Below are 25,429 nucleotides of genomic sequence, written 5' to 3'. Positions count from 1 at the left end.
CGGCTGCCGCGAAAGGAGTCACTCTACAATCCATAAAGTTCCGACTTTGCTTAATTTAATTTTTCATCACTAGAAGACTGTTAGGCTGAGGAATTTTTACATAAATATGAAGTCTACGCTCTCATGAATTTGTACAATGCTCACTGCAGAAGTGGGAATAAATTCTATCTCTCTTGCGAGTGTTCGCAGAAGTCTCTCGCCAGTGCTTCTCGCGACACCGCAAACGTCACTGTCAGTGCTGTCAGTGGGTGGAATTTTCTCCTCCTGGCCAAATACTTGCTATTTCCAACCATTTCTTGCGCTCTGCATCCTCTCACGATGCCGGAGGGTGGCACGCAGTAGCCCCAGCGGCGCGTGGTGAACACTTTGGGGCGGAAGAGCGGATCGTTTCGCGGGAAAACGTTGCACTCGCGAGGGTATTGTTTGCCAATCGATTTTTTGTGAGGAGTCTTGTCGTGGGGCCAGCAAAATGATAAACAGTGCACAATTCTGCTTTCTGCTGTCGCTTCTGGGGCTCTTGCGGGGCGTATCCACGGTCGACGAGGACTACGAAGAGGGCTACTGCGCCCCGTACAACGGGAAGGTGTGCAAGTCCTTCATTGGCAGCAGGCAAGTGTGGTACAGCCGTGAAGATCCCACTGGCGGCTGGGAGAATGAGAAAATCACCACGGGACTCTGGGAGGAGATGATCTCTGAACTCCCGAGCACCTGCAGAGCAGCCGCTGAGGTATTTTGTGTGAAATGTTCATCGCGAAGAGAGGCTCTAATGTGATTTGATGGTATTTTCAGAAACTCCTCTGCGCCTATGCCTTTCCGCAGTGCGTCGTTGAAGATGGGGCCACAATGAAGCTGCCACTGTGCTATGAGGATTGCGTGGCCACGCACCTGCAATTCTGCTACAATGACTGGGTGTTGATTGAGGAGAAGAAGCTGAAGAAGAACTTCTTCAAGTCCAGGGGCCACTTTAGGCTGCCAGTGTGCGAGGAACTTCCCAGATACGAGCAGGATGTCAAGCCTCTGACCTGCTCTTACTTGGGACTCACTGAGATGAACGTCAACGAGATCACATGTGCGTGTTTTCCATCAGGAATCGTGCAAGAAACTGTTATAATTGTCTTTTCCATCTCTTGCAGATGACTGTCGCATGGGAAACGGTCGTTACTACTTGGGCACTGTGAATGTGACACAGGCGGGCATTCCTTGTCAACACTGGGACTCTCAGTCGCCTCATACTCACATCCAGCCGCCCAATGTCTTTCCGGAGGTGAGAAATGCGGAGAACTTCTGCCGCAATGCTGGAGGAAGCGAACCCTATCCGTGGTGCTACACCAGCGATCCGTCGACGCGATGGTCATACTGCGATGTTCCCCTTTGCCGTGAGTTCTTTCACCAGCCAAAAGATAGCAAAGACAGTAAAATGTCGTTTTCTCTCTCACAGCAAACTCAACAGATGACTTCACACGAGTGGATTCTTCGCAAATCTCGATGGAAACTTTCTTCACACCGTCGATGATCTTCTTGCTGTCCGGTATCGGATTTGTGGGCATCGTGATTCTGCATTTGCTGGTCTTGCTCGCATACAGAATCGTGAAGCACAAGCACAACAGGCAGACGAGTGGCCAGAGTGGCTATAATCCAGCCGCCACGCACGATTCCCAGAACATTGATCTCAACAAACTGCCAAGCAATTCTGCATATCATCAGACTGGTGCTCAGCTGAATCCGATCTTGGAGAAGCTGGAATATCCGCGCAACAACATCATTTACATCAGAGACTTGGGACAAGGCGCCTTCGGGCGGGTGTTCCAGGCCAAGGCGCCCGGCTTGATTGTCGGCGAGGAGTTCACGCTGGTGGCGGTGAAGATGCTAAAGGACGATGCCAGTCAGGACCTCCAGGTGGACTTCGAGCGGGAGGCGTGTCTCCTGGCGGAGTTTGATCATCCCAACATCGTGAAGCTGCTGGGCGTGTGCGCTCTGGGGCGCCCCATGTGCCTCTTGTTTGAGTACATGGCGCGCGGTGATCTCAATGAGTTCCTGCGCTCGTGCTCGCCTTACGTCCTGCAGACGCGCATGGAGACTGCACGGACTGAGCTGAGTCTCGGCGATCTGCTGGGCACGGCGCAGCAAATTGCCGCTGGGATGGTGTACTTGTCTGAGCGGAAGTTCGTTCATCGGGATCTGGCCACGAGGAATTGCCTCATTGATGATCACATGATTGTGAAGATCGCCGACTTTGGACTGTCGCACAAGATCTACCTGCAGGACTACTACAAAGGCAGCGAAAATGACGCCATTCCCATTCGCTGGATGCCTCTGGAGAGCATCTTGTACAACAAGTACACCGTCGAGACGGACGTTTGGGCGTTCGGCGTGTGTTTGTGGGAGATCTTCTCGTTCGCGCTGCAGCCATACTACGGCATGACGCACGAGGAGGTGGTGAAGTACGTGAAAGAGGGAAATATGCTGTCGTGTCCAGAAAATACGCCACTCTCCGTGTACAATCTCATGAGGAAGTGCTGGAACAAGAAGCCCTCAGATCGACCAAGCTTCCACTTTCTCTATCAAGCGTTGGAGCAAATAAGAGCGGACTATGACAACAATACAATACGCTAAGGTGAGTGGGAAAGAAGGACGAAATTCATGTGCTTTATCATCATGTTGAGTGACTTCTAAAATTTCCATGATTCTAATTTATTTATATGGATTCACCGGAAGACTGAATTATCATAAAACTCTACCCAAAGTATTAAGAATCTTTCTTCCAATGTGCATTTTAATTGTATTTCCGCTTTACACGCATGCACATGAATTTCTCTTCTAAAATATCTGGGACTAAATCTTAGCGATAGAGAAGAAAAAACTTAATTTTTGCTAGATTGCCAACTTTTGTTACGATGTAACTCAGGAATGAAGTTTGAAAACGAAAGAAAAATGGTTCATTTATATCCAAAAGCTCATGTTTACACAAATTTTGAATATAATTTAACGTTATTCGTCATTGAATCTTTGTATTACAATGTTTAAAGACTTTTTTTTTATTTTTACATATTGCAAAAATAGATGTAAATTTCAAAATCCGAAAGCCAAAAGAGAACTTTTTTACAAATGTATTTTATTTTGTATAGAAATTGTGTAAAATTTGCACGATTTGGAGGACTTTTCTCCATTCGCTGCAATAATTTTTGCTTAGTTTTTATGTTTTTTCTTTAAGCATAGAATAGAAAGACTGTAAATAGCAAATTCCATCTGACGGCGAACCTTTTAGGCATGTCTATTGAAATGTGACAAAAAAGGATGATGAATAGTGAACAAAGGTAGAAGAATAAGTATTTATAATTAAAGGTGTGACTTGATAATTTATATGATAGTAATAACACGAAAAGACATTGTGTCGCTGTTGTATTCAGTGTATTTATTCCACCGAGAGATGAAAATTTCGATTGCGTACTGTTTATTACCCTCTATTTATACTCTCTTATCACTTTGCTATACTCTCTTCAATTAACCTTACTCTCTTTGATGAAAATAAAAGATGAAAAATTGAGATGAAACAAGTGTAATTTAGGAATGCGTTGCGCTCACGCCAAGAGAAGGAAATCCTGTGCAGCCGCAGCGGAAAAGTGTGTAAAGTATTCTGACGAAGAATCTCGAAATAAAACATAAATTTTAGATAGCCAATCGATGTATTTCTTGCGCTAAAGATGTGTGCTTAATTGTATTTGAGGCATCTCTCGTGCAGTCTTTCTCGTTCCTCGTGAGTCTTGCGGCCATCAGTACCAGTAGCGGTATTGGGGATAGATGTAGTTGTAGGTGTTGGGAAGGTAAGTGCGCACAATTGGGTAGTCTGAAAGAGATTTCAGGTGAGAATCTCCAAAGATGGCAAGATCTTCAGTGGCGCACAACTCACAGTAGGGCTTGTAGTAGGCAAAAGCGAAGGAGGACGAGTCCTTGAGGTCCTTCTTCAAGTCATCGTCCTTCTTCACCTCGCCATACTTCATCGGAACGACGCCGTGCTTCACGTCGCCCTCCTTCACTGGAACTCCTGGGAAGCCCTCGCGGACGTCCTCGGGGAAGGGAAAGCCATAGGCGACAGCAACGAAGGCGAGAACCACGATGATCTGCAAGGATTGCATTAGCAACAAATCTCAACACTATCCCGCCGATCTCTTACCTTGAACATCTTGGAGGTTTTTATTTCACTTTGTGGAATATTTAGTGTGAATATTTCAGAACTTCTACTGAGACTGATGCTTTCTGAAGATCTCACGCGTCCTTTTATACTATTCAGGATGGTATATTTGTGATGGCAAAACAGGCTTTGATAAAGTTCACTGTCGAGGCAATTATTCTGAACAGAGAAGAAATAGATCTTAAGCTGCCAGACATTGAAACTGGATTGTAATTCTGCTCGTGGTCAATGATCTGGCGGATTCTTGGGCAGGTCTTTTGTTTGTCTAGCCAGAAATTGCGACATAATTAAGAGCTCACGCTTGGTCATGGCATTTGGCCACAAGATAATGCAATTCGTGCATAAGAGCTGAGATAAAAGCTGTTCTTTGCAGTTGGAATTTGTGAAAGTTTCAGACTCAGCAATGATTTAGAAGACCTAATTATGTTGAACAATTGTTTCATAATAACACATTTAATACATTGTTCAACAGATAAACTATTGAGCTGGTGCTGAAGCGCAAAAATGTGCTTACTCAGAGGAAAATGATAATTGTAAGGTTTATCACGAAAGGTCAAGAAATTGAATTAACCCTCTTCCAGCCCTTGTCTCGTTTTCGACCCAAATTCACATGTTCAAGGTGAACGATTGGAAATCTGCTTGATACACGCGCCAGAAAATTTTGTAAGTTTGTTTACATCAAGAGCAAAAAATTGAAAAATAAAATTACAAATCCGTGTGAAGAATAAAAAAAATTCCCCGATTTGTTGTTGTCAAAATGTATGTTAAACGGAATTTCTCTTGCACAACAAATGTGCAATTTAAGTTTCATTCTATTCACAAAATTACAAATTTCGATATATGTCCACCAAACCGTTCGCTGGTAGACGAAGCTTCCTAGTGCTTGCAGTAACAGCATTAATGTTGCAACACTGGTGAATTACAATCTATAGGATTGTCGTTTTCCATCCAAAGAGACGAAACGGCAAAATCTCTTCTTTACACTTCAACGTCGCAAGAATTCCATTATAGCTTAATATCACGCACTGTTATCAAAATAAATAATGAGAGTGTCTATTAACCGGAATTTGAGGAATGAATGAGGGTTAAAAATCAAGTGAAAGACCATAATTTCAACTCATACACATGTATTTTTGTTTTTATGTGGCCAAAAAGACAAATTTTGATCGAAGAATACAATCAATTCTCAGCCTTTAGTATCGAGTATTATGTCCTGAAATGAGAGAAATTACAATGATTTATCTCATTATGTTCTTTGCGCCCTAACAAAGAGCCTACCCTGATCATAGCCTCCGTGACTGTGTCCACCGTGTCCTCCATGACCGTGATTGTCGTGAGAGTTTCCGAAACCGCGTGAGTGACCGTCGTGTCCTCCATGTCCTCCGTGTCCCTGATTGAAACCGTGCGATTGTCCATGCGATCCTCCGAATCCTCCGTGCTGGTCGTGATGTCCTCTGTGCTGATCATGATGTCCTCCATGGCCACCGTGGCCACCATGGCTCTGATGCCCGTGTCCGTGCTCAAAGGATCCGTAAGGATGAGCGAAGGAGAACGCCACCAGGGCGGCAAAGATGGTCACGAACTTGACGAGGAATAGAAACAGAATTTCAATTGAATAAACACTCATCATTTTCACAATTTCACATAACTTCTCCGACACTCACCACAAATTTAGCCATTTCGAGTGACTGTTTGTAGTTTAAGAACTGCTCAAGGGTTTCACAGTAACGGAGTGACTTATACTTTAGCTGAGATATTCGCCAAAGATTCTGCTTTTATACTGTCCGCGGTTTCATCATGTCGCTCAACTTAATGTGCGTTGATAAGAACCTTATGTACATCTCGCATACTGTGTTTTGATTATCACGAATTCATTCACTATCTGGCTCGTGCATTTTTTATTTACAAAACATTAAATGATTGGATTGAGGTTGTGGAATAAAAAGAGACTTCGACATGAGTTTTGCGCGCCAAAATAAATAACGGGGAACTCTTCATTATTTTCGGGACTCTTTTCATCTCACAATTCATCACAACATGCTTGTTATTGCACATATTCGCGTCTGGGAAGAGGAATATGTGAAAGATTTGCTGTTATTCATCATCAATCGAGAGATAAGTCAGCAGCAATGCAGAATAGGTAAGAACTCTAAAGAAAAGTCTAAATATTCAATGATGCAAGTTTATTTCAAACTGTTTCTAAATGTCCGTCACCTTCCCGCTCTCGTGCTTTTCACAGCGAGTAGCGCAAGAACGGTTATATACATATTCGTCATCATCTGGGCAAGAAAAGATCTGGATCACGGAATGGAACCCTTTCTCAAACTTTAGTAGTGTTTTGGGTGTCCTGAAAACGCAAGATATACAATAAATTCCTTGTATGTATAGTTAATGTTGGAAAACTTACCATAATCATGATGATCAGGATGAAGAGAACGGTGGTCGTCATGTCCGTCAGACCGGAATGAAGACGGTGACGCCGGCTTTCCCTGGGGTTTGTCGTCAGCCTGGGCGAAATATCTGTGTCCATCGTGATGATGGTCCGGCGCGAAGTGGCCATGTCCGTCAGACCGGAATGAAGCCGCCGGCTTGGTTTTGGGTTTGTCGTCAGCCTGAGCGAAATATCTATGGTCATCGTGGTGATGGTCCGGCGCGAAGTGGCCATGTCCGTCAGCCCTGAATGAAGCCGCCGGCGCCGGCTTGGTTTTGGGTTTGTCGTCAGCCTGAGCGAAATATCTATGGTCATCGTGGTGATGGTCCGGCGCGAAGTGACCATGTCCGTCAGCCCTGAATGAAGCCGCCGGCGCCGGCTTTCCCTGGGGTTTGTCGTCAGCCTGAGCGAAGTATCCATGGCCATGATCGTAGTGATCAAGAGCCAAAGAGTACGCCACCATAATGGCAAAGATTGACACGAACTAGAGCGGAAGAGCGAATTATTAAACACTGTAATCAATATTCAGCACGTCTTATTGAAAACTTACCAAGAACTTGGTCATTTTGGTAGTTTGTTTGCACTTGACTTGTACTGGATATTCAAGTATAGGAGTGACTTACACTTCTGTTGAGATACTCGCCAAGATTCTGGCTTTTATACTGTCCGGAATCTCCTCATGCCGTCCAACTTAATGTGAATTAACAAGAACTCTATGAACATTTTGCACACCTCTTTTGATTACACAAATTCACACATTTCCTGATGTTCGTTAATTTTTTTTCACTTATTTATAAACATGATTCACTATTTGGATTCGGGGTTGTGAATGAAAAATACATTTTGTCTTGGGAAACGTGCAAAAACTTTGTCAATTTCGGGACTTTCCATCTTACAATTCATCTTCAACACAGTCAAATTTCTTAACAGGTTTATTATTGTGACTCTTATCTCGTAAGAAATCGGCTCCCGGAAAGAATTATGAGAGATTTGCAGTAATTATTTCCAATATACACTGATAAGAATTGACCTCAAATATGATACAATTATTTTTCCAAACATTCACAAATGAATATGATAGATTTATATAATAAGTGCATGGGTTTTTCCAGTGGAATATTTTCCTAGTCAGTCTGTTTTTCGGATCCAAATAGTGTCATTCATTTCACGAGCCAATTAAGCTTGGGAGTAGCGCGAATTGCAGTTTGGCCATAATTTTATCTTGACGTAAATTGCTTAATTACGTATGAAACTATTTTAAAAGTTCTATTTGGACTTTTTTCTTTTGGATGATGAATTAATACGCTTACTTACGGGATTTTCCCCGTTTCCTGAATTACGATCGTGAAAATGCTCTCATTAAAATTTTAGCATATTTCTCGTGCTGAAAGAGTGATTTTAATTTGGGGGCTTTTAATGGTCATTCAATTCCGAAAGGTTGAATTCCATGGAGTGACGAGAGTGAAAGTTTTGAGAGAAAACAACAAAATTCGGGAGAGAGAGAGTTTCTTTTATTTCACAAGCACTTTCTGGAATTCCGGGAGGGATTTTTAGAGTGAAAGCGGCGAGAGGCTGACCCATACAATGCACACTCCTCATCATGTGAAGGAACTGAAGATGTAAACTACTGGACAGGGCGTTTAGGAGCGCTCCACGGGGGCGCCGTAGCTGGTGATGGGCCTGAAATGCTGCGCGTCGAAGGATTGATTATGTGGGAGACTCTGGGGGACGCCGTATGTCTCGTGAGGCACCTCCACGTGGACTTCCTGTTCCACGGGTGGCAGAACAGGCAGAGGCGCATCTTCGTGGTAAACCTCGTGCTCCACGCCAACAACTCCAACTTCTCCCGTAGGCACGGATGTTTCCACGTGCGTGTACTGTGGGATCTGCGGGATCAGATGAGGTGGCAGTTGCGGAAGGAAGCTGGAAAACATCGATGGGTTAATGAATGTGTCACCAAATATCTCTTAACTGAGCTTACTGGAAAAGTGGCTGAGGAGGTGGAGGCGCAGCAGGCGCAACGACTTCAGTTGGAGGAGGAAGAACTGCCGGAGTCAGGGCGTTTCTGATGTAGGCGAATGGTCTGCTCATGCGATCAGTGATGGGATGAAGAATTGGCACTGCATTTCCAAGACTCTGCAGGGCATTCTCCACAAATCCTCTGGGAACTGGTACACTTCCGTTTTCCACGTATGTGAACTCTTGTGGCTCCGGCACCACAACTTCCTCCACGACTTCCTCCACGGGAGCAAGAGGAGCAACAGGAAGAACAGGAGCGAGCTGAGCGAACTGAGGCCGGAGGAAGAAGTTCACCGGCGGTGGGTGTGGCGCTGCCACTGGGTGGGGGAGCTTTCCCTTGAACTTCTTCAGCTTCTTAGCCAGCAGCTTGGCCGCGAGCTTGGCTTTGAGAACCTTGGCGAGAACTACGGGCGCTGCAGCCACTGCTAATGCTTTCTTCTTCACTAAAGCCGCCTGAGGGAAGAGCAAGAATTAAGACCACAATATATTTGAGGGAACTAATGGATTCCTACCGCCGCCAATCCTGTGACGGCTGCATCTGCAACCTTCTCATGAAGCAATTCCTTGGTCTCGTGAGCTGCCTTTATTTTGGCCTTCACCACGGGCTTCTGGATGTCGATGAGCTTCTTCGCGAAGACAAAGTGAGATAGGCCCTCGGCCACATCGTGAGTTAGCACTGTGATGAGCAACTGGAAGCAAAGAACACCTCAAAATGATGATCCTCATCAACAACACATTCCTCGTTGTGCCCGCATTACCCCACAAACGAGCCACTGCTTGGCGTTCATTCTGGCGAAGAACTTTGCACTTTATCCAAAGGAATCCAATGGGTCAAATATCTGGTGATGCACTTGATTCACAGACACAAAATTTCACTCGTCGACCATCAAAAGTAAACTAATGGATGCGATCACCCGTTCAACCCATTTAAGTACTCTCTGCGGATCCTCCTCGGAGAAATGGGCAGGTGGGAAGAAATGACTGAAATATCTGCCATACTCGAGCGCAGCTATCCCTCGGGGTATTGCAGATTTACGCAGAAAACTCGCTTTCAAACATCACCGAAGAATTTGATAAGGTTGGCCAAGAAATGCGGCACAATTCAGTGAAATTTGCCAATATCCTGAACAGAGTTTCTTGGCCTTAACATTTTCATTCACTGTGCCGTTTGCATTGATCAATAGTAATGTCGTATTACCTATGAATATATAAATGTGAGGAATACAAGCGGCTTAGAAATGTGAAATGTAGCCATTGAGCTATTCTACGCGAAGCGCTAATTTGAATGAGGGAGAGCAGCAAAGACTTTAAATATCATCAATCATGTGACTTAAAACTTGTTTGAAATTAAATAGATCACACATTCTTCAGTTTCAGTGGATCTAATCAACCTTTATCCATCAGAGAATCCAGCAAATATTTGCTACAATGTTAAATGATTGCTAGGAAGCATAAAATTATCATAATCCAAATCACAAACGCGTTTTATGTGATGAAACCATCCAGCTTGACATTTCACCTTGGCATCCTCACGAAAGTCTCGACAAACATCTCAGAGAACCGGCGATGCTGAACTGTGAAGAATTGCCAATGTTTCTGTTTGACTCCACGATCAGTGACATGATGGTTCAATATTCTCTCCATATATTATAAAATTCATTTTCCGCCACGCAAATTGACGTGCTAATTGGTAATACTAATTTAACAATGATGCACACAATTCTGTGGGAAGAGACATTAAATAATGCACAAAAGATGTGCCTAAATTAATTTACGTAAACGTGCGCGGTGGCTTCAAAAAATGTTGATTCAAGAATTATGGGCTCATCTTTGGTAATTTCGTTTGTCAGTTCTTTTTTTTGGGTTAAATTTCAGGGTGAACTCTATATCTCTAATTCCAAATAATAACGCAATGTGTGATTTTGGGCCACAAAATTTTGCACATCCAACCGTGTTTGTCTGCAGAAGTGCTCAAGTGATCGCAGTGAAAGTATGGCCTTTAGAAGACCAAATAAGGAGGAAAGCAGGTGGAAAAATCTCAAAATCTTCCATCAACTCATTTGCGTGTGAATGAGCTTAAATTATTCATTCAGGAAATTACGCAAGCAGTTGAGATTCTTACAAGAAGACGGCGTGAGTAAAATTCCTCTCAAGTCAATTATCAAGTCTAGATTTTATTTTTCAAAGTTTGCAAGTAGGGTGAAAGACAAAAGGTGACTCAGCGGTGCTTCATCGGGAAATCCGCACCCCAAGACCTTATCACTCTACTTCTAATGCGCCTCAATTGCCCAGGTTCATTATCATAGGCTTATCGAATCCTATCCGAGCGTGCAAAGTCAGATCGAAAGTGGATGCTCTTGAGCGGACGCGTGAGAGGAGTTTTGAAAGTGCCTCAGGTGGTCACATAGAGAGTGACCCACATTTTTGGCACAACCGCGCGACTTCCTCGAGCCTTGACTCATTATCGATAAGCATGAGAGACTTCCAAAGTTCCACTTCATCGGCATAGTTGGTCAGAAGAAAACAATAGTATGGTCCATACTGGAAATGATTTGAGCAGCGGCCAGAATTAATTAATCCCAATCACAGTGTTAATCATGTTAATTAATATGGGGAAAGGACTGGACATAAGTATTCCATGCATTTTGTATTTGACGAATTTTGATCTGAATTCACCATATTGAAGCGAGTAATTTTGGGATCACCCTCCGAAAATCTCCACGTGCAAATTTTTTTGCAAAACAGTATATTGTCCCACCGCTAATTGTTTTACAGCTTTTACAGAAATAAAGTAATTTAATAAGTATTGTTCTACAAATTGTGGTCCAAAAATAACCACAAAGGCCGCCAGTGTGTTGAGTCATGGCGAAGAAAGCACACAAAAAATAAGACGCATAAAATTGATCAATTAATACCTGCGAAAAGTGTGTGTATACTTTCCAACTCATGCAAACTTAACAGCGCGAAAAATGTGTTATCATTCGTGTATCACAGATCTTCTGCTGTGTGAACAATGGCAATTGGCAGAAATTTGTCACCAATAGTGGAGAAGTGAGTGTGTTGAGATGCTGGGTGACAAAAAAAGTGTGAAAATCCAGCAGATTTGCCGCTCGCGAAATACTGTATAAAAGATGGTCACCGAAGTTCATCCTGATCAGTTCAACCGTTGGCGCGCAAAGTGAAGGATCTCCAGCGACAATCTCATAGTTTTTCAAGACATTCCAGTTGTGAATAAGAGGATGGATAGCTCGAGCAGCAAAGTGAGATTTTTCCCAACATTTTATTGACTGTGCAAATTTTCCACATGGTTCAGTGGGTGATAATCAAAAAGTGCCATGATCATGATTTTCGGTCGATCGAATTTAGTGGAATATTTCCGCTGTTTGTTTACATTTCAGTGCAAATAGTCGTGAAATTTTTTTCGCCTTGCTAATTGAATGCTATTAGAAGAATATTTGCACCATGAGTTCACAATTTTACTGGAATTCTAAACATTTCTGTGAAAATTTCAATTTTTGTTTCCCAGTAGAAGTGAAATAAATTTTTCCCTCCACAACTGACGTGGATTTCTTTTTTATTCCAGCTCATTTTATTTTTCTTCGTGTTGGTCTTTTGCGCCACTTGCCAATGTGCACCTCCGAGTTTGCCAGTCGAATTGACGCCCGAATTCTTCCCAACTGCCGAATCACCACTCACGAAGCCCATCCAGTCTGCGGAGTACGTAGATTTCATCAACAAGTTATATGGACATGATCATTCCAAGAAGCCACTCACTCTGGACGCCCAGGCTTCGAATGTGGAGCAAGTGAGGGACATTTCTGAGGAGGTGGTCGACGATCACGTGCGGGAGAAGAGGGCCATCATCTTCAGGCCACTCTTCGTGTATCGGCAGCAGCAAGTGAGGCGGCAGAAGATCAAGGATCAGCGAAAGAAGCAGCAGCAGCAGAAGCCACAGGCTTCCCAGAGCTCCTCATCCAGTTCCAAACCCTCCGTGATCGTTCCTGCCAACACGAGTCACTTCATCGTGTACAACAACAAGATCTACCAGCAGTACAATCCCTACTATGCACCCTACCAGTACGGCCAGAAGTTCCCCTACCAGAAGTGGTGATCCGCGAGAGTCCTTGCCCCAGAAGTTGAGCCACCAAAAAGCAACCAGTCCAAACCTCCTAAGGAGACCAAGTTCAAAGTCATGTTGAAATTTAATGCCGTTTTCTCACATCTCAATGCTAATCACTTTAACATTGGGCTTAAGAGTTGTTGATGACAAAAATCGTTATGTGATGCAATTCGTACGGAGTTGCTCTTTAGTGATGATCTCCATTCATTTTTGATGAGTGTCTCTTGATTAGTCTCCTTACTCTTTTGCTGTCTTCCAATTAGTTGCTTACGATGCAAATCTATTTAATTAGTGTGTAGCACGTTTTTGTATTATTATTATTGTAGCAAAAGAGATAGGTTTAAATGGTAAAAAATAAATTTAATGTTACAAAAGAGTATTTTTTGTGAGTTTTCTTGAATGGCAGCGACGAGCGTATTCAAAAACATAGTGTGGGACACTGAGTTGATCATGTCCCACAAATAGTGAGTCTTGGATAAGTCAATAATGGATTTATGAATTATTATTCATAAATCCATCGGCATGCGTTATGTGATAAATAGCTTAGATTTATTGCTCATTTTACATGTGAAAATTCACAGGAAAAGTGATAAATCCCTCGCTTTGTTATTTGATCTTCAACAGATGAATCCTCATTGAAGAGATCATGAAAATGAGTGAGAAAAATATGATAATGCGTCAATATTTTGCTTCTTCCATCTTAGCACTGTGTAAATATTTATGGCCTGCACTCAGGCGCCATTCGATCGGACTTTGGAAGACATTTAACGAATGTGTACTGAATGAACGAAAGGCCACAGCCAAAAATATTGTCACGGCTAATTTGCAGCAAATTAAAAGATATTAGAACGAATGAGGTGACTCAGTAAATTGAAAAATCAAATATTTATCACATCAGCTTTAATTTTTAAATTTCCTTTTATGGTCGCTCTTTGCCTGTGTCTTTTTCTCAAATTCTATTTCAGCCTATCACGGAAATAAAAGACAGATTAGTGAATGTCTTTTAGACTGATTAAGGTATAAATAGCATTAATTGACCCTTCTGTTGTGTAATATCTAATTTTAAATATATTCTGATCGCATCATTCATTTGTGTAGACGACAAGTCGCCAATTTTAACCAGAAATTTGAAACTCGATCGTCTCTAAGTCTATAACGACGATTTTGGGATTTATATCCAAAATTATTTTCATTCTCGTAAGATTTCAAGAGTGTGTTGAATTATTGTGTATATAATTAATAAAGATTTAATTAAATTCAAAATAATCTCGCTGAATTCTCAATTTTAAAGGCGCAGTATCAAGTTCTTTGCAACGAAGTTGATGAACCTCTCTTTCTGTCACGAATATTTTACGTTGCATTGTGAAAAGCACATATATGTATTATTTCTAAGTAGGTAATTCACTGCCTACATATATCCGTTGATATTTTGTATAAATATTATGATGAAGAAACACTCAAAAATTTCTCTCCAAACAAACTCTCTAGACAAGAAATTACTAGAATAATAATTTAATTTTCATCAATTTATTTGAACATGAATAATATTTTCAATGGTTGCTTCCAACTGTCGCATCGTGATTAGGAAGTAATTGAATTATACTGTTCCTAAAGCGTGAGAAGAAGTGCCACAATTTCGTTGAGAGAAATTTCTCACAGAGTGAAAGTCTTGAGGTTTTTTTTTTAGAAAAATATTGTGTTTTATTAACAAGTGCTTTCTTGGTATAAATAGATTTTCTTAATATATAATGGATAAATGTTATCACATTCCACGCTCCATGATCAGGTGATTTGCATTGATCTTCTTCGACTGCACAGGTGATCCTCTGAGATGCTCAGAAGTGTGATGGCGAACTTAACCCCAGAGATTTGGGACAAAGAGACGCCTGCGCTTCTTCTTGGTCTGGCGGTACCGGAACAGTGGTTGATAGTAGAGCTGATTGCGGGATTCGCCACTGTGGGATAAAAGAATTGTTAGTCTCTCGGCTTAAGGTGATGGAGGAGAGAGAGTTGAAGTACCTATCAACGGATGCGCCGTAGAAGGAGTCAAATCTCGCTCGCTTATTCCGGACGAGGATCAGCTGATCGCCATCGTTGAACTGAGTCTCTGGATCGAGTTCGGGATCCAGTACGTCGCCTGTTCCCGGATCATCGGAGAGGCTCTCGTTTGGTACGTAGAAAGCAGACACAGTCGTGGCAGTTACAATGAAGAAGGTCAGTATCACAAAGTTCCGCATTTTCACAAAAATTTCAGGGATTCTCTCTCAAAACACAAGAATCTCTTCACTCAAGATTTCACACACTTTATGCTTGGGTAGAATCAGTGATCGCAATTTGTTCTCACGATTGGATCGTTCTGAGACTGAATGTGCCACAAGGAAGCCTCCCCGGTGCTTTTATACTCGATCGCCGGCGATCTTAAGTGGCTGAATAAACAAAGTCACAAGAAGCATGGCGAGCCACGGAGGAGGCGTGAGTTGAAAAACACAGTGCAACAATAACAACCCTGACATTCGAGAGATCGCGATTCCCCTGGCAGTGTCTCGGGCGATTATAGATGGCTCGCTAATTGGATTGGTCTACACGGCACTATGCGGAGGATTCATCGAGCAGCCATCGCACATGTGACTTGATCTCATTTGGCCAATCATCTAACCCCTCGCGATCCTCGATCCGCTCGCTCTGGGCAGCCACACGCTGTGGACAATCCCATGCCTCTTTACTTAATTCATCAGCATTACTCATTCTCCGTCGTATTCTCTCTCCAGTACCATTTTTTCTCACTCCAACTATCTGTCCGGATCGCACTGGATCGCGGGATCTGCACTCGCCACTCAATTCTGTCGCCCCTCCTCAAACACTCTGACAAATTAGCGCATTTTTCCACTTCCAGGAGACCACCTTATCGTCAACTCGTGTGGGAATTTCTAGAAACCATCGCATCAGAAGAAGCAACGAGAATTTGCAATTGAACAAATAATCACCGAAAATAAATTCGATGATCTCAATTGAACTCTCGATCATCGTAAATATTATTTTTCACACGGAAAATATTGAATTATAGCCTCGTGAGAAGTGCACGAATTACATCGATAAAAAAGGTGAAAATGACGGCATCGTTCGATAGTCACTCTTCTCGCATGATCGATAATTTGGCGTATTTTGAGGGGAATTTAGCACAAGAAATGCGCAATTGCGGAAGGTTCAATTGTCATGATCAAAGATGTACGATCTCGTTGATTGACCAGGAAAATATTGACATTCACTGTCATGGAAAAATGCGAAGAGAAAATCGATAAGTGCCAATCATTTGACCACAAATATAATATTAATTTGTGGGACAAGGTTCTCAACCTAAGCATTTGCCCTAAAACCACCCAAATTGCCAGCTAATGCTTCTAGAAGCACGTCTCAGAATGAGACAATCATGTTCCCAAGCCGAAAAATGCTTGTAAAACTAATTGTGTTAATTGGCCGAGAGTAGAATGTGTGCTAAAAGTTAATAAAGTGAAATAATTTAGCCACAAGTGTTTTTTGCCGGGTTCTCCGTAGTATTTTTTATGTTTTCTACTCAGCGGCGTTTTTTCTTTCTTCAAAAACTGTTTGCTCATTAAAATAGAGACACACTCTTCGTCTTCCAGGGAAATCGATTACATTTTGTCTGTTCTAGAATGATAAAATCATACTTCAAAGTTTTTCATTTCATGCTCGAATTTAATCTCTTAGGAATATTTCTCCGGCTGCAATTCACATTAGAAGATTATGTCTTTGATGAACTGGAATTCAAAGATCAAATCGCATTTTATTGAATTGAAATAAAACGTTTTTAGCACGCTTTTGTGGATCATACACTCGAAAATTAACACTCCTGTGCTATTCAACTTACCATCATGATAATTGAGCACAATAAATATCAACCATTTTCGCCTGATTCCAGAAGACATTGTGTGGTGGTGATTTTTGGAGGGTGGAGAAACATTGAGTTCCTGGACACGAGTGATAAAATGCTGCTCCCAAATATTTGGCTCCAAATATTTGGCTCCAAATATTGCGACATGATAATTTAAATGGCTGATAAACAATTCTAGTCACAACGCGATAAATATCCATTTATCGAGCAGATGTGTAAAGATGTTCTCATGGATTTTTCTGGATAGATGATCAAAGTTCTTCGCGGAAATTCAATTGCAAATTGTGGGTTTTAGGAACGTGTGGCGCAAAACAGTGGATGCACTTCCACTCTCTTGTGCACATGACAAATTATCGCGAAGAAGATGCAACAAGTAAGTCAGCATTAGTCACGAACTGTCTCAGGGATTTTCTAATGTGTATTACAACTCATCAGATGATCTCTCACTGCGCTTTGAACAAATATTTATTGATATGATTCAAACATCCCAACTTCGCATAACTTTAATTGCATAACATACGTTGTAAATAAATATCTTTTGAATATTCTCTTATGAGTCTCTTTAAATGTAAGAAACCTGTTATACAGCTGTACAGATTTAGCGCCTGGTGAGCATCTAATTTTGTACAATCATTTTAAATCTTGTTGTGTTGTTCTTATTCAGATTGTGACTGAAATTCCATTTCCAGCATACTGAATTGCAGAAATATAACGACGAATGAAATGATTGCACTTAAAGTCTACAGAAATATAAAAATTATGATAGAATGAATATCCCTTCAATTGCATCACATTTACCTTGTATAGTAGTTCTCTATTTATATTAGTCATCTCAAATGCCTTCAATTGGATGTCGTATCGATAAAACTTGAGGTACAAGATTTGGTTGAACTTCTTCTGGCGCAACGTTTTCGCATAGTTCTTCAGACAAACATCTTTGATTTCATTGACCTCCAGAGAGACATCATTGCATGAATTAGAATAAAATATTTAAATCTAATTTAGGAAACTTACGTGCTGTACGAATTTATGAGATGCGTTGTAGAGATAGATAAGATCGCCAAGATAAATCACAATTGGAATCGCGACTCCCAAGTAAATAAAATGAGAGGATTGATTGAGTGAAAGCAAGATATTTTGATAAGCAAAAGTGTGACCAACCGTGAATAGGAATATCATGTGAAATTCTGTGATTACCAAAAAGATGATACCCAAATTATTCCCAAAGGATTTTAGAATTCTCACATAATGATTGATTATATCTATTTGATGGTGAATTTCCTTGTTCCCGATAGAAAATCTTTGAACTGTTTTAGCGTAAACGCTCAGAATGTTACAAAGATGTCTCAAATATTGTGAATTGAAAAAAATTGCGATACTGGCAGTGTGAAGATAGAATACAAAGCAGAATTCTATGGTGTTCATGACTGAAGCACCCTCGATAGTAAGAACAGCGATATAAGCGTAGACAAGAACTTTCACAGATAATTCCAAATAGAAGAAGAAGAGATTTCGATTGAATTTAACACTTCCTTTTCCACATAAATAGCTTTGAATTAACTCATCCAATTCAATAAAAAGCTGCACAGGCTTCAAATATCGCGATGGTTTTATAAAGAAAACTATGGAAATTATAGTGTAGCACAAAGCCAAATTTCCGAGTGTGATAATAACTGTCAAGTAATTCACTGACCATGACCAATTGTGCAATGGATTTTCATCAGTATCAACTTCAGCCAACAACAAGTTTACGAGTAGAAGGCATCCATTTACACACGCATATCTGATCGCAATGAACGCAATTGTAATGCGATTATAGATAAGTTTTCCATTGTACACAACAAAAGGACAAATTCCGAAGAAGGCGAAGATATTGAGGACTTTCCCGTGGACTTCCAAAAAGCCCATTTTCAATCAACTGGACAATTAAGCAGTACAAGCCCTCGCTGTGTTCATGGAAACTTATTAATTATTTATGATATGTTGACTGACCTGCTAATCAAGATTAATTATTACGAAACGGCAGTAAAAATGTGTTAGGAAAATTGTAATTTATCTCCGAAAGTAGATTTACACTGTTTCTGTAGATCATTGCAGCCTCAGCTTCAATCATTGTAGTTATTATAATAATTTCCATCCATTAGAGTTCGTTGGATCTCTAGCATATTGAATTGCATCATGATAAGAACATTAGATAAAACTGCACACAAAATCTGAAATTCGAAAGATGTGTATTTTTCATGGTACTTTTAAAGTATGTTAATTAATTTTAAATAAACAACAACCTTAAAGAGTAATTTTCTGTCCAGATTTGCTGTTCCAATTGTAGCCAATTTGATGTTCGTTCGCAAGAATTTCAGGTACATAATATCATTTCGCGGATGAGTGAAATTAATAGTTGCATAGTTTTTGAGACATGCTTTCTTCAATTGATTAACCTTCAAGATTCAAACATGTATTATAAAATGGAAAAATTTTATATCTCCATGAAATCTTACATTTTCTTGAGCTCTGTGAGAAGAATCGAGTAAAAGCACCAAATCAGTGAGATAAATAGAAAATGGTAAGCAAAGAAGTATGAAGAAAACCCAACCCATGCCCTGAAGCAAAACTGACACTAAAATTATCATGTGACCAATCATCAAGAGATAAATGAAATGAAACTCAATAATTACAGCGAAATTTATGCCCAAATTACTGCCGATAGACTTGAGAAACTTGACAAATTGAAAGAAAATTTGTATTTGTTCATCAAACAGTATTTCTTCCTTAAAATTCATAGTCATTCGCAAGAATTCCAAGACGGCTTTTACGTAGTTGTTCTGAATGTTATTCAGGAATCTAAGATAGAAAGAGTGGTAAAATATGGTTAGACTGGTGAAATGAATGTATAGAAGAGAGTAAATTTCAAACGCGTCTTTATTAAGAAGGTCTTGAAAAGACATAATCAGTAGAAGAATGTAGATGATAAATTTTAAAATGAATTCTATCCACCAATTTCTCCGCACTTTAAAACAATTCACTTTTATATCCATATTCCTTTGAACATATTCGTCAAACTTGACAATGATCTCAACAGGTTTAACATATCTTCTTGTGTTTAACAGGAAAGCAACGGAAATTACATTGTGGGTGAGAATTAAGTTCAACATTCCAATAGCGAATGACACCAAAGTCACAGACCAAGGAATATCTATTGTAGAAACACTTGGTGTGCAAATGTCCAGAATAATAAGGAAGAGATTAGGAAAAACAAATCGGCAAACTATTGCAGTCACTGTGTAGCGATTTTGGCAAATTCTTCCCTTCTTCATAACGAAAGGACAGATTCCCATGAAGGCGAAAATATTGAATATCTTCGAATGCGCTTCTACGAAGCTCATTTTCGACAAACTGAGCCCAAGTCCACGAGCAAGCGATGATTGAGCGTTGACGAAAACGTATTTCATTAATAACTTCTTTATTGACCTGCTAATCAAAATTAATAGTTTATTAAGAGGGTGCGGAATGAATGAAACAAGCTTATTCAATTAACTGACAATCACAAGCTTGATCACAAGTTATTGCAATATTTTGGAATAAAATAATTCCTCAGTCATGAATTGAAGTAAGATAGAGACTGAATAAACACATAAGTGAACCTATTTCATCGCCAACCACTGTAAAATAGGAAAAATTTTGTCACCAACACATTCACGTGAACTATTCTGTTCTCAACTGTTTTCTTATATGACATTCGGATAAGTCGTGTACTAAAATTAGATACATTTGAATTTTAGCTCCAAAACTGATGTATCCAAGGTAAGATTTTCTGCTCCTTGCAATGTTTTACACACAATTCCAAATTATATAAGACATTCGTACGCATTCTGTACAATTCCGTAGTAATCAAAGCTGTAAAGATAAATAAATTGACTAAATAAGAATCCTTAGCTGAGACAACCACCTTTAGTACTAAAGTTGAATCGAGAGAGAAAAAAAGTAAACTCGGAGCTTGTGAGGCTACAAAGTAAAAGTGTGGAAAAAAGTGCTGAAAATTGGTAGAGAAATCCACTTTTCTCACTGAATTACCCCACAAAACGGCACCTGTGTTAATTGCTAATCAATTGGTGATAGTGAAAAGTGTGTCAATATGTGATTTAGGATAAGAAGAGCCGAGTAAAATTGCGACGGTGTCTGGGGAGGCCTTTTTCCACTCAAACGCCATTCTGGTAAATCAATTTTTATTTACTCCCCGAAGCACCCAGAATTCTGGTGGAAAATGTGGCTTTTGGGGGCATTGAACACGTGTTTTCCGTGCAGGATCCCTCAAAGAGGTCATTTTTGGATATCTACAAGATGGATTTGGCTGAGACAATGAAGGCGGCCCTGTCCAATAGCAAGCCGGGCGGCGGCACTTCCGGAAACATGGTGGGCAATCCGTCTGGGATGAATCCCAACCACAGCGGCGGCCAGGGGCAGGATCAGTCCGTGGGAGCGGGCGCGGGATACGTCACGGAGAAGCTGTACATGCTGCTGCAGCTGTACTTGCAGAACAAGGGTTGGAATCCCAGCGTGGAGCTGCTTCAGTGCTTCTCTGAGCTCAAAGACAGCGCTCTCTTGCCAAACGCTGCCTATCTGCAGTGAGTCCCGGTCCGGGAATTTGCCGCCAGGCTTGTGAGTCTCTAACCTTTTCCCTCTCCGCAGGGTCCTGGCGAATCGACTGGCTCTGGACTCCCAGGGACGCTTGGTGCTACGCGAGTCCGGCAAAATCGTGCTTCCTTTCGAGCATTTTGCAAATGCGGTGATGCTTAAACACATGTCGGGACCCCATGGCCTCCATCTCAGCCTCGAGGCCACCGTGCGGGCTGTGATGGATTCGTACACGATCGGCCGCGAGAACTTCGGCATGGAGAAGGAGTTCATCGTGGAAGTGGTGCAATCGTGCCCCAATCCGGCGTGTCGCTTCTACAAGAACCACCTGGGGTCGCCGTTCATCGACCAGCAGTTCTCCGGACCCGGCATGAATCCGGACTTTCTCACGCACATGTCCCAAATGGCCAGCACAGGCGCGGCCAGCGGGACGACGGACATGCCCGGCATGGACAAGGGTGTCGTTGGGGCCAATAGTGGAGCACAGAGCGCAGTGGCGCAGGCTGCGGCCGCGGCTGCGAAGCACGCCAAGCAGAGTCAATCACAGATCACAGCAGCCATCATTCAGCAGCAAAATCGTGCCATAGCGCATCAGTCGCTGGAGAAGTTCGGCAACATGACGCCACTGGAGAAGCAGCGCGTCCTGCAGCAGCTGGACAAGAAGCACTACGAGACAACCCAGCAACAGCTGACGGCGAATATCTGCCCGCCGCCATCCAATGTGCCTGCAGTGAGCGGCAGCAGTTCCATCAATGTCCCGAGTGAGTATTCGCATTGCTCAATCCGACGATGCTGACTGACTGATGGCAAAATCACTCAGTTTGCGGTCGGCAATATAAATTTGGTGGGTGTATCACACATATAGGAGTTATTTTGGCGCCGATGAAAAGGCTGTAAAACGAGAAATGTGGCAGATTAACATGCGCGCAACCACAGAATTGCACCATGACAAAACACACTCTGCAAATGCGCACAGTGATTTCACAAATTGCATAGTATTTTGTTTACTAAGAATGTATTTTATTTTGTGATTTTATTTACTATCAAGTGTTCTTCTTTTTCTTTCTATGTTCTGTTTTATTTCGCGCCTCGTCTTCGTCATAACATAATGTGTCCTTAAGACTCCTCGAAGAGGCGAAGTAATGTGAGTGCTGATAATAAATTCCTAGGTATGATGTCGAGCAACGCCGTTGGCGCAAGTGGTGGGAATTTGATGGGTCAGCAAGTGCTCAATATGTCCACAGGCGGTCAGAATCACCTGCCGCCACCGCTGCCGCCGCAATCGCAGAATCAGCAATCGTCTGGCGGAATGGATCACAGTCAGCAGGTGCACAAGGACTTTCTGCGCACGAATCTGGACTGCCTGGAGACGCTGACGTCCAACAAGGACCTGCTGGCGCTCCACAACGGCGCCTGGGCCAATCAGGAGGGCCGCGATGGCCTGGCGATGGGCCAGGAGAAGATCGTGCGCGCCTTCGCGGAGCTCATGAGGAACATGGCGAGGATGAAGACCTTCATTCGGCCGTCCATGTGCAAGCCGTACGGGAAGCAGAGCGAGAGTCTGCAGAAGAGTGAGTAGAGAGTGCTGGTGTGTGCGATGAGGAATTGGAGGATGATTTTGCCTGTCTTTGCAGCCCTCATTGACACCATTCAGTTGGTGGTGTCCTTGCGCAATTGCTTGCCAGCTCCGCACATCCCGGTGAGCTCGTGGAAGAGCGAAGATCGCCATCGACGTGAGCCAGATCTTGGCAACTACGAAAGCTAAACGAGTTCCTCTTTCTCGAACAATTTGACGAATCTAAGAAGCTTGAAGTTCTATAGTATAACTAAGAAAGAAATACTTCACACGAGACGTTTTTACATAAAAATTAGAAAAACCTTGTTTATCTTTCAAATTAATATTTGCTAGCAGGAAGTTTCTTTTAAGTGTAAAACTGAGATAAGAGAGAGAGAGAGAGAGAGAGAGTGAAGAGTGTGAAAAGGAAAAACGAAGGAATATTAGTTTAAGAGTTTCTCAACTACACTATTAATAGAAGAAGTATAAAAACATGTTTCATTTCTTGTAAAAGGAAAATGAAGATTGAAGGAAAATCTCAATAATTTTTCAAACAAATGAAAGCAAGTAGAAATATTAACGTGAGATTTTATTCATTGGAATATGATGGTGAAAAAGCATATCTTTTTATTTACAATGCCATGTTTATCGAATCTGTTTTTATTTTATTTTATCTACTCTCTATAATCTTTCTGTGAGGCTATAAAAAGGATATTTATATTTTTATTTTATTGATTGAAATTTATTCTGTCATCACATTATGTCTAGTCAAGAGATTTTTTTTTGTATTTACTCGGTTATGATGGCTAAAAGCAAAAGAAAAACAATGAATTTATTTTTATTTATCTTGAATCTTTTCAAGGCAATTATTTGAAGACAAAAGTAAATCAAATGAAAATGAATGAGATTGACAAATTGTTAATGATGTGTTTTAAAGACATGAAGACGATGGAAAATGTAGGTTAAAAAATATTGTGGAAAAAAAAGAAATTGGCATTTTATCTGTGATAACAAAAAAAGAAGAAGAAAAGAAATGGAAAAGAACACTAATGATTTAAAATTCGGAATTAAGAAAAATAAGAATGAATCTCCAAAAATTTTTATTTTGACATAATATTTCTTTATTCTTTTTTTTATTCAATTGTGGCGTTTTGATTCTAATAAGGAGAAAATTTGTTAGGAAAATGAAGAATTTTGATATTGTAACTAGAATTTAACACTATGCAGCAATATTTATGCGTGTTTTATGAATTTTTCTAATCTCTCAAATGTTCCGTTGGCTCTCTACAATGCTTTATATCTTTTTTTTTTATGTTACATTGCGTGCTGAAGATGCAGCAGACGATTCGCGTTTATAAAAATAATCCAATATTCAGAAATAATTGTAATAATAGGTAAAAGAGAAAGATAAAACGAATATAAAACAGTGTTGCAATACTCTAAGAAGGAAGAAAAAAACCTACATTATAATATTCTCTCTATAATTTGACCTAAAGCTAACATTAATGGTAAAGTAGAATAAAAAAGGTAACATAATGCAACAAATATTAACTTCTAATGTAAAGTTCGAAGACTGCAATATTTCGCAAAAATGAACAGAAAAATGACACAAATTTTTTAAAATCCCGCCTGAGTTTTTTTTCTTTTGTTTTTTAAGCAAGTTAAATTTTTTCCCCTTTATTTAATAATTTATTATTGACTTATGAAATGGATTATTTAATTGAGTAAATCGTACAAAATGATTGATTTTAAGAATGGCAATCACATCAAATTATTATGCACAAAGTGCTCAATTAGCAGTATTAAATGGAATTCGATTGACAAACTAAAAGAGGATCAAAGCACAAAAAACGGTTGCCATTGTTTTTCTTATTGTTATAAAACATAAATGAATTTTTGAGATGAAAAGATGAAGGCAAAAATCCTGTTGACGTTACGAAATGCGGAGGAAAAATGTGAATTTGAAGAAATCATATCTTTGCTAATTATAACTTCACTTAAAATGGTAAAAATAAAATGCGATGATTAATTTTGTGGCCATAATTTTGCGCGAATTTATAAAAACTTTTACAATAACATTACATAAACTTCTTATAGATTAAAGAAAAAAAGATGATGATAAAATGGAAAGATATAATGAATTATCGTAAAAAGGATTATAGCTAATGGAATCTATGTGTAATTTAATATTCAAGCAAAAAAGTATATTCATTACTCTTACAAGAGGAGATCACATAAAATGAACATCATTAAAATTTCTGTGCAATAAACACTATATATTTGGCTTTTAATTCATTGAACTCTAAACAAGAACGACGCGCGATCGCCGTGGAAAATTGTCGGTCTGCCGCTCATTTTCTTCATTGCAATCAGCCCGCGAATGCAGTTTCCCCTCCGCTGAGCTTTTTCATCAATGAGCGGCCAATTAATCGATTCACTCAGCGCGCGTAGAGTGTGAATTTCCCCACAAATGCGATACTCTGCGCTTTTTTTCCTCACTCTGGAGCGCCTCTGTGTCACCCTGTGTGCTTTTGGGGCTCTCTCATCGTCTCTGTCGCTCCAATGGGGACAAA

The 25,429-nt window shown here is 40.7% G+C and overlaps 6 protein-coding genes across 6 annotated transcripts; 3 read left to right on the top strand and 3 right to left on the bottom strand.

Moving 5' to 3' along the window:
- The first annotated feature begins 31 nt into the window (after positions 1–31).
- On the top strand, positions 32–3,678 carry LOC132264088 (tyrosine-protein kinase transmembrane receptor Ror2). Its single transcript, XM_059764155.1, has 4 exons — positions 32–727; positions 790–1,069; positions 1,134–1,376; positions 1,439–3,678. The coding sequence occupies exons 1-4, from the start codon at positions 470–472 to the stop codon at positions 2,611–2,613; spliced, it is 1,956 nt and encodes a 651-aa protein (XP_059620138.1). The 5' UTR covers positions 32–469; the 3' UTR covers positions 2,614–3,678.
- Positions 3,679–5,299: 1,621 nt separating this feature from the next.
- LOC132264090 (uncharacterized) lies at positions 5,300–5,986 on the bottom strand. The gene is made up of 3 exons (XM_059764157.1): positions 5,854–5,986; positions 5,468–5,771; positions 5,300–5,402 (listed from the first exon to the last, which is right to left on the bottom strand). The coding sequence occupies exons 1-3, from the start codon at positions 5,866–5,868 to the stop codon at positions 5,383–5,385; spliced, it is 339 nt and encodes a 112-aa protein (XP_059620140.1). The 5' UTR covers positions 5,869–5,986; the 3' UTR covers positions 5,300–5,382.
- Positions 5,987–6,431: 445 nt separating this feature from the next.
- Positions 6,432–7,469, bottom strand: LOC132264089 (sarcoplasmic reticulum histidine-rich calcium-binding protein-like). Its single transcript, XM_059764156.1, has 3 exons — positions 7,171–7,469; positions 6,597–7,104; positions 6,432–6,536 (listed from the first exon to the last, which is right to left on the bottom strand). The coding sequence occupies exons 1-3, from the start codon at positions 7,183–7,185 to the stop codon at positions 6,517–6,519; spliced, it is 543 nt and encodes a 180-aa protein (XP_059620139.1). The 5' UTR covers positions 7,186–7,469; the 3' UTR covers positions 6,432–6,516.
- A 3,537-nt stretch (positions 7,470–11,006) lies between these two features.
- On the top strand, positions 11,007–13,138 carry LOC132264163 (uncharacterized). The gene is made up of 2 exons (XM_059764264.1): positions 11,007–11,899; positions 12,223–13,138. Exons 1-2 carry the CDS (start codon positions 11,879–11,881, stop codon positions 12,748–12,750), a joined length of 549 nt encoding a protein of 182 aa, XP_059620247.1. The 5' UTR covers positions 11,007–11,878; the 3' UTR covers positions 12,751–13,138.
- A 1,306-nt stretch (positions 13,139–14,444) lies between these two features.
- LOC132264041 (uncharacterized) lies at positions 14,445–15,127 on the bottom strand. The gene is made up of 2 exons (XM_059764093.1): positions 14,779–15,127; positions 14,445–14,714 (listed from the first exon to the last, which is right to left on the bottom strand). Exons 1-2 carry the CDS (start codon positions 14,994–14,996, stop codon positions 14,615–14,617), a joined length of 318 nt encoding a protein of 105 aa, XP_059620076.1. The 5' UTR covers positions 14,997–15,127; the 3' UTR covers positions 14,445–14,614.
- Positions 15,128–20,658: 5,531 nt separating this feature from the next.
- On the top strand, positions 20,659–25,120 carry LOC132264138 (uncharacterized). Its single transcript, XM_059764230.1, has 5 exons — positions 20,659–20,880; positions 20,972–21,291; positions 21,356–22,062; positions 22,423–22,872; positions 22,936–25,120. The coding sequence occupies exons 2-5, from the start codon at positions 21,008–21,010 to the stop codon at positions 23,064–23,066; spliced, it is 1,572 nt and encodes a 523-aa protein (XP_059620213.1). The 5' UTR covers positions 20,659–20,880; positions 20,972–21,007; the 3' UTR covers positions 23,067–25,120.
- Positions 25,121–25,429: the final 309 nt, after the last annotated feature.

This window comes from Phlebotomus argentipes, unplaced genomic scaffold, assembly GCF_947086385.1.
Source record: "Phlebotomus argentipes unplaced genomic scaffold, Phlebotomus argentipes genome assembly contig_32, whole genome shotgun sequence".
NCBI classification, from domain to species: domain Eukaryota; kingdom Metazoa; phylum Arthropoda; class Insecta; order Diptera; family Psychodidae; genus Phlebotomus; species Phlebotomus argentipes.
The sequence above is the reverse complement of the archived record's forward strand: the minus strand, read 5'-3'. Positions and strand labels throughout refer to the sequence as shown.

What these genes read in the sequence shown, in the direction of transcription:
- LOC132264088 (XM_059764155.1), top strand. Translation starts at nt 470, where the DNA reads ATGATAAACAGTGCACAATTCTGCTTTCTGCTGTCGCTTCTGGGGCTC. An exon ending in CCTGCAGAGCAGCCGCTGAG is followed by an intron (nt 728 to 789) that starts GTATTTTGTGTG and finishes TGGTATTTTCAG; the next exon opens with AAACTCCTCTGCGCCTATGC. An exon ending in GAACGTCAACGAGATCACAT is followed by an intron (nt 1,070 to 1,133) that starts GTGCGTGTTTTC and finishes CATCTCTTGCAG; the next exon opens with ATGACTGTCGCATGGGAAAC.
- LOC132264090 (XM_059764157.1), bottom strand. An exon ending in TCACGGAGGCTATGATCAGG is followed by an intron (nt 5,403 to 5,467) that starts GTAGGCTCTTTG and finishes CTCTCATTTCAG; the next exon opens with GACATAATACTCGATACTAA.
- LOC132264089 (XM_059764156.1), bottom strand. An exon ending in TCCTGATCATCATGATTATG is followed by an intron (nt 6,537 to 6,596) that starts GTAAGTTTTCCA and finishes TTGCGTTTTCAG; the next exon opens with GACACCCAAAACACTACTAA.
- LOC132264163 (XM_059764264.1), top strand. Translation starts at nt 11,879, where the DNA reads ATGGATAGCTCGAGCAGCAAA. An exon ending in TGGATAGCTCGAGCAGCAAA is followed by an intron (nt 11,900 to 12,222) that starts GTGAGATTTTTC and finishes TTTTTATTCCAG; the next exon opens with CTCATTTTATTTTTCTTCGT.
- LOC132264041 (XM_059764093.1), bottom strand. Translation starts at nt 14,996, where the DNA reads ATGCGGAACTTTGTGATACTGACCTTCTTCATTGTAACTGCCACGACT. An exon ending in TACGGCGCATCCGTTGATAG is followed by an intron (nt 14,715 to 14,778) that starts GTACTTCAACTC and finishes TTTATCCCACAG; the next exon opens with TGGCGAATCCCGCAATCAGC.
- LOC132264138 (XM_059764230.1), top strand. Translation starts at nt 21,008, where the DNA reads ATGGATTTGGCTGAGACAATGAAGGCGGCCCTGTCCAATAGCAAGCCG. An exon ending in CCAAACGCTGCCTATCTGCA is followed by an intron (nt 21,292 to 21,355) that starts GTGAGTCCCGGT and finishes CCCTCTCCGCAG; the next exon opens with GGTCCTGGCGAATCGACTGG. An exon ending in CAGTTCCATCAATGTCCCGA is followed by an intron (nt 22,063 to 22,422) that starts GTGAGTATTCGC and finishes TGTGTCCTTAAG; the next exon opens with ACTCCTCGAAGAGGCGAAGT.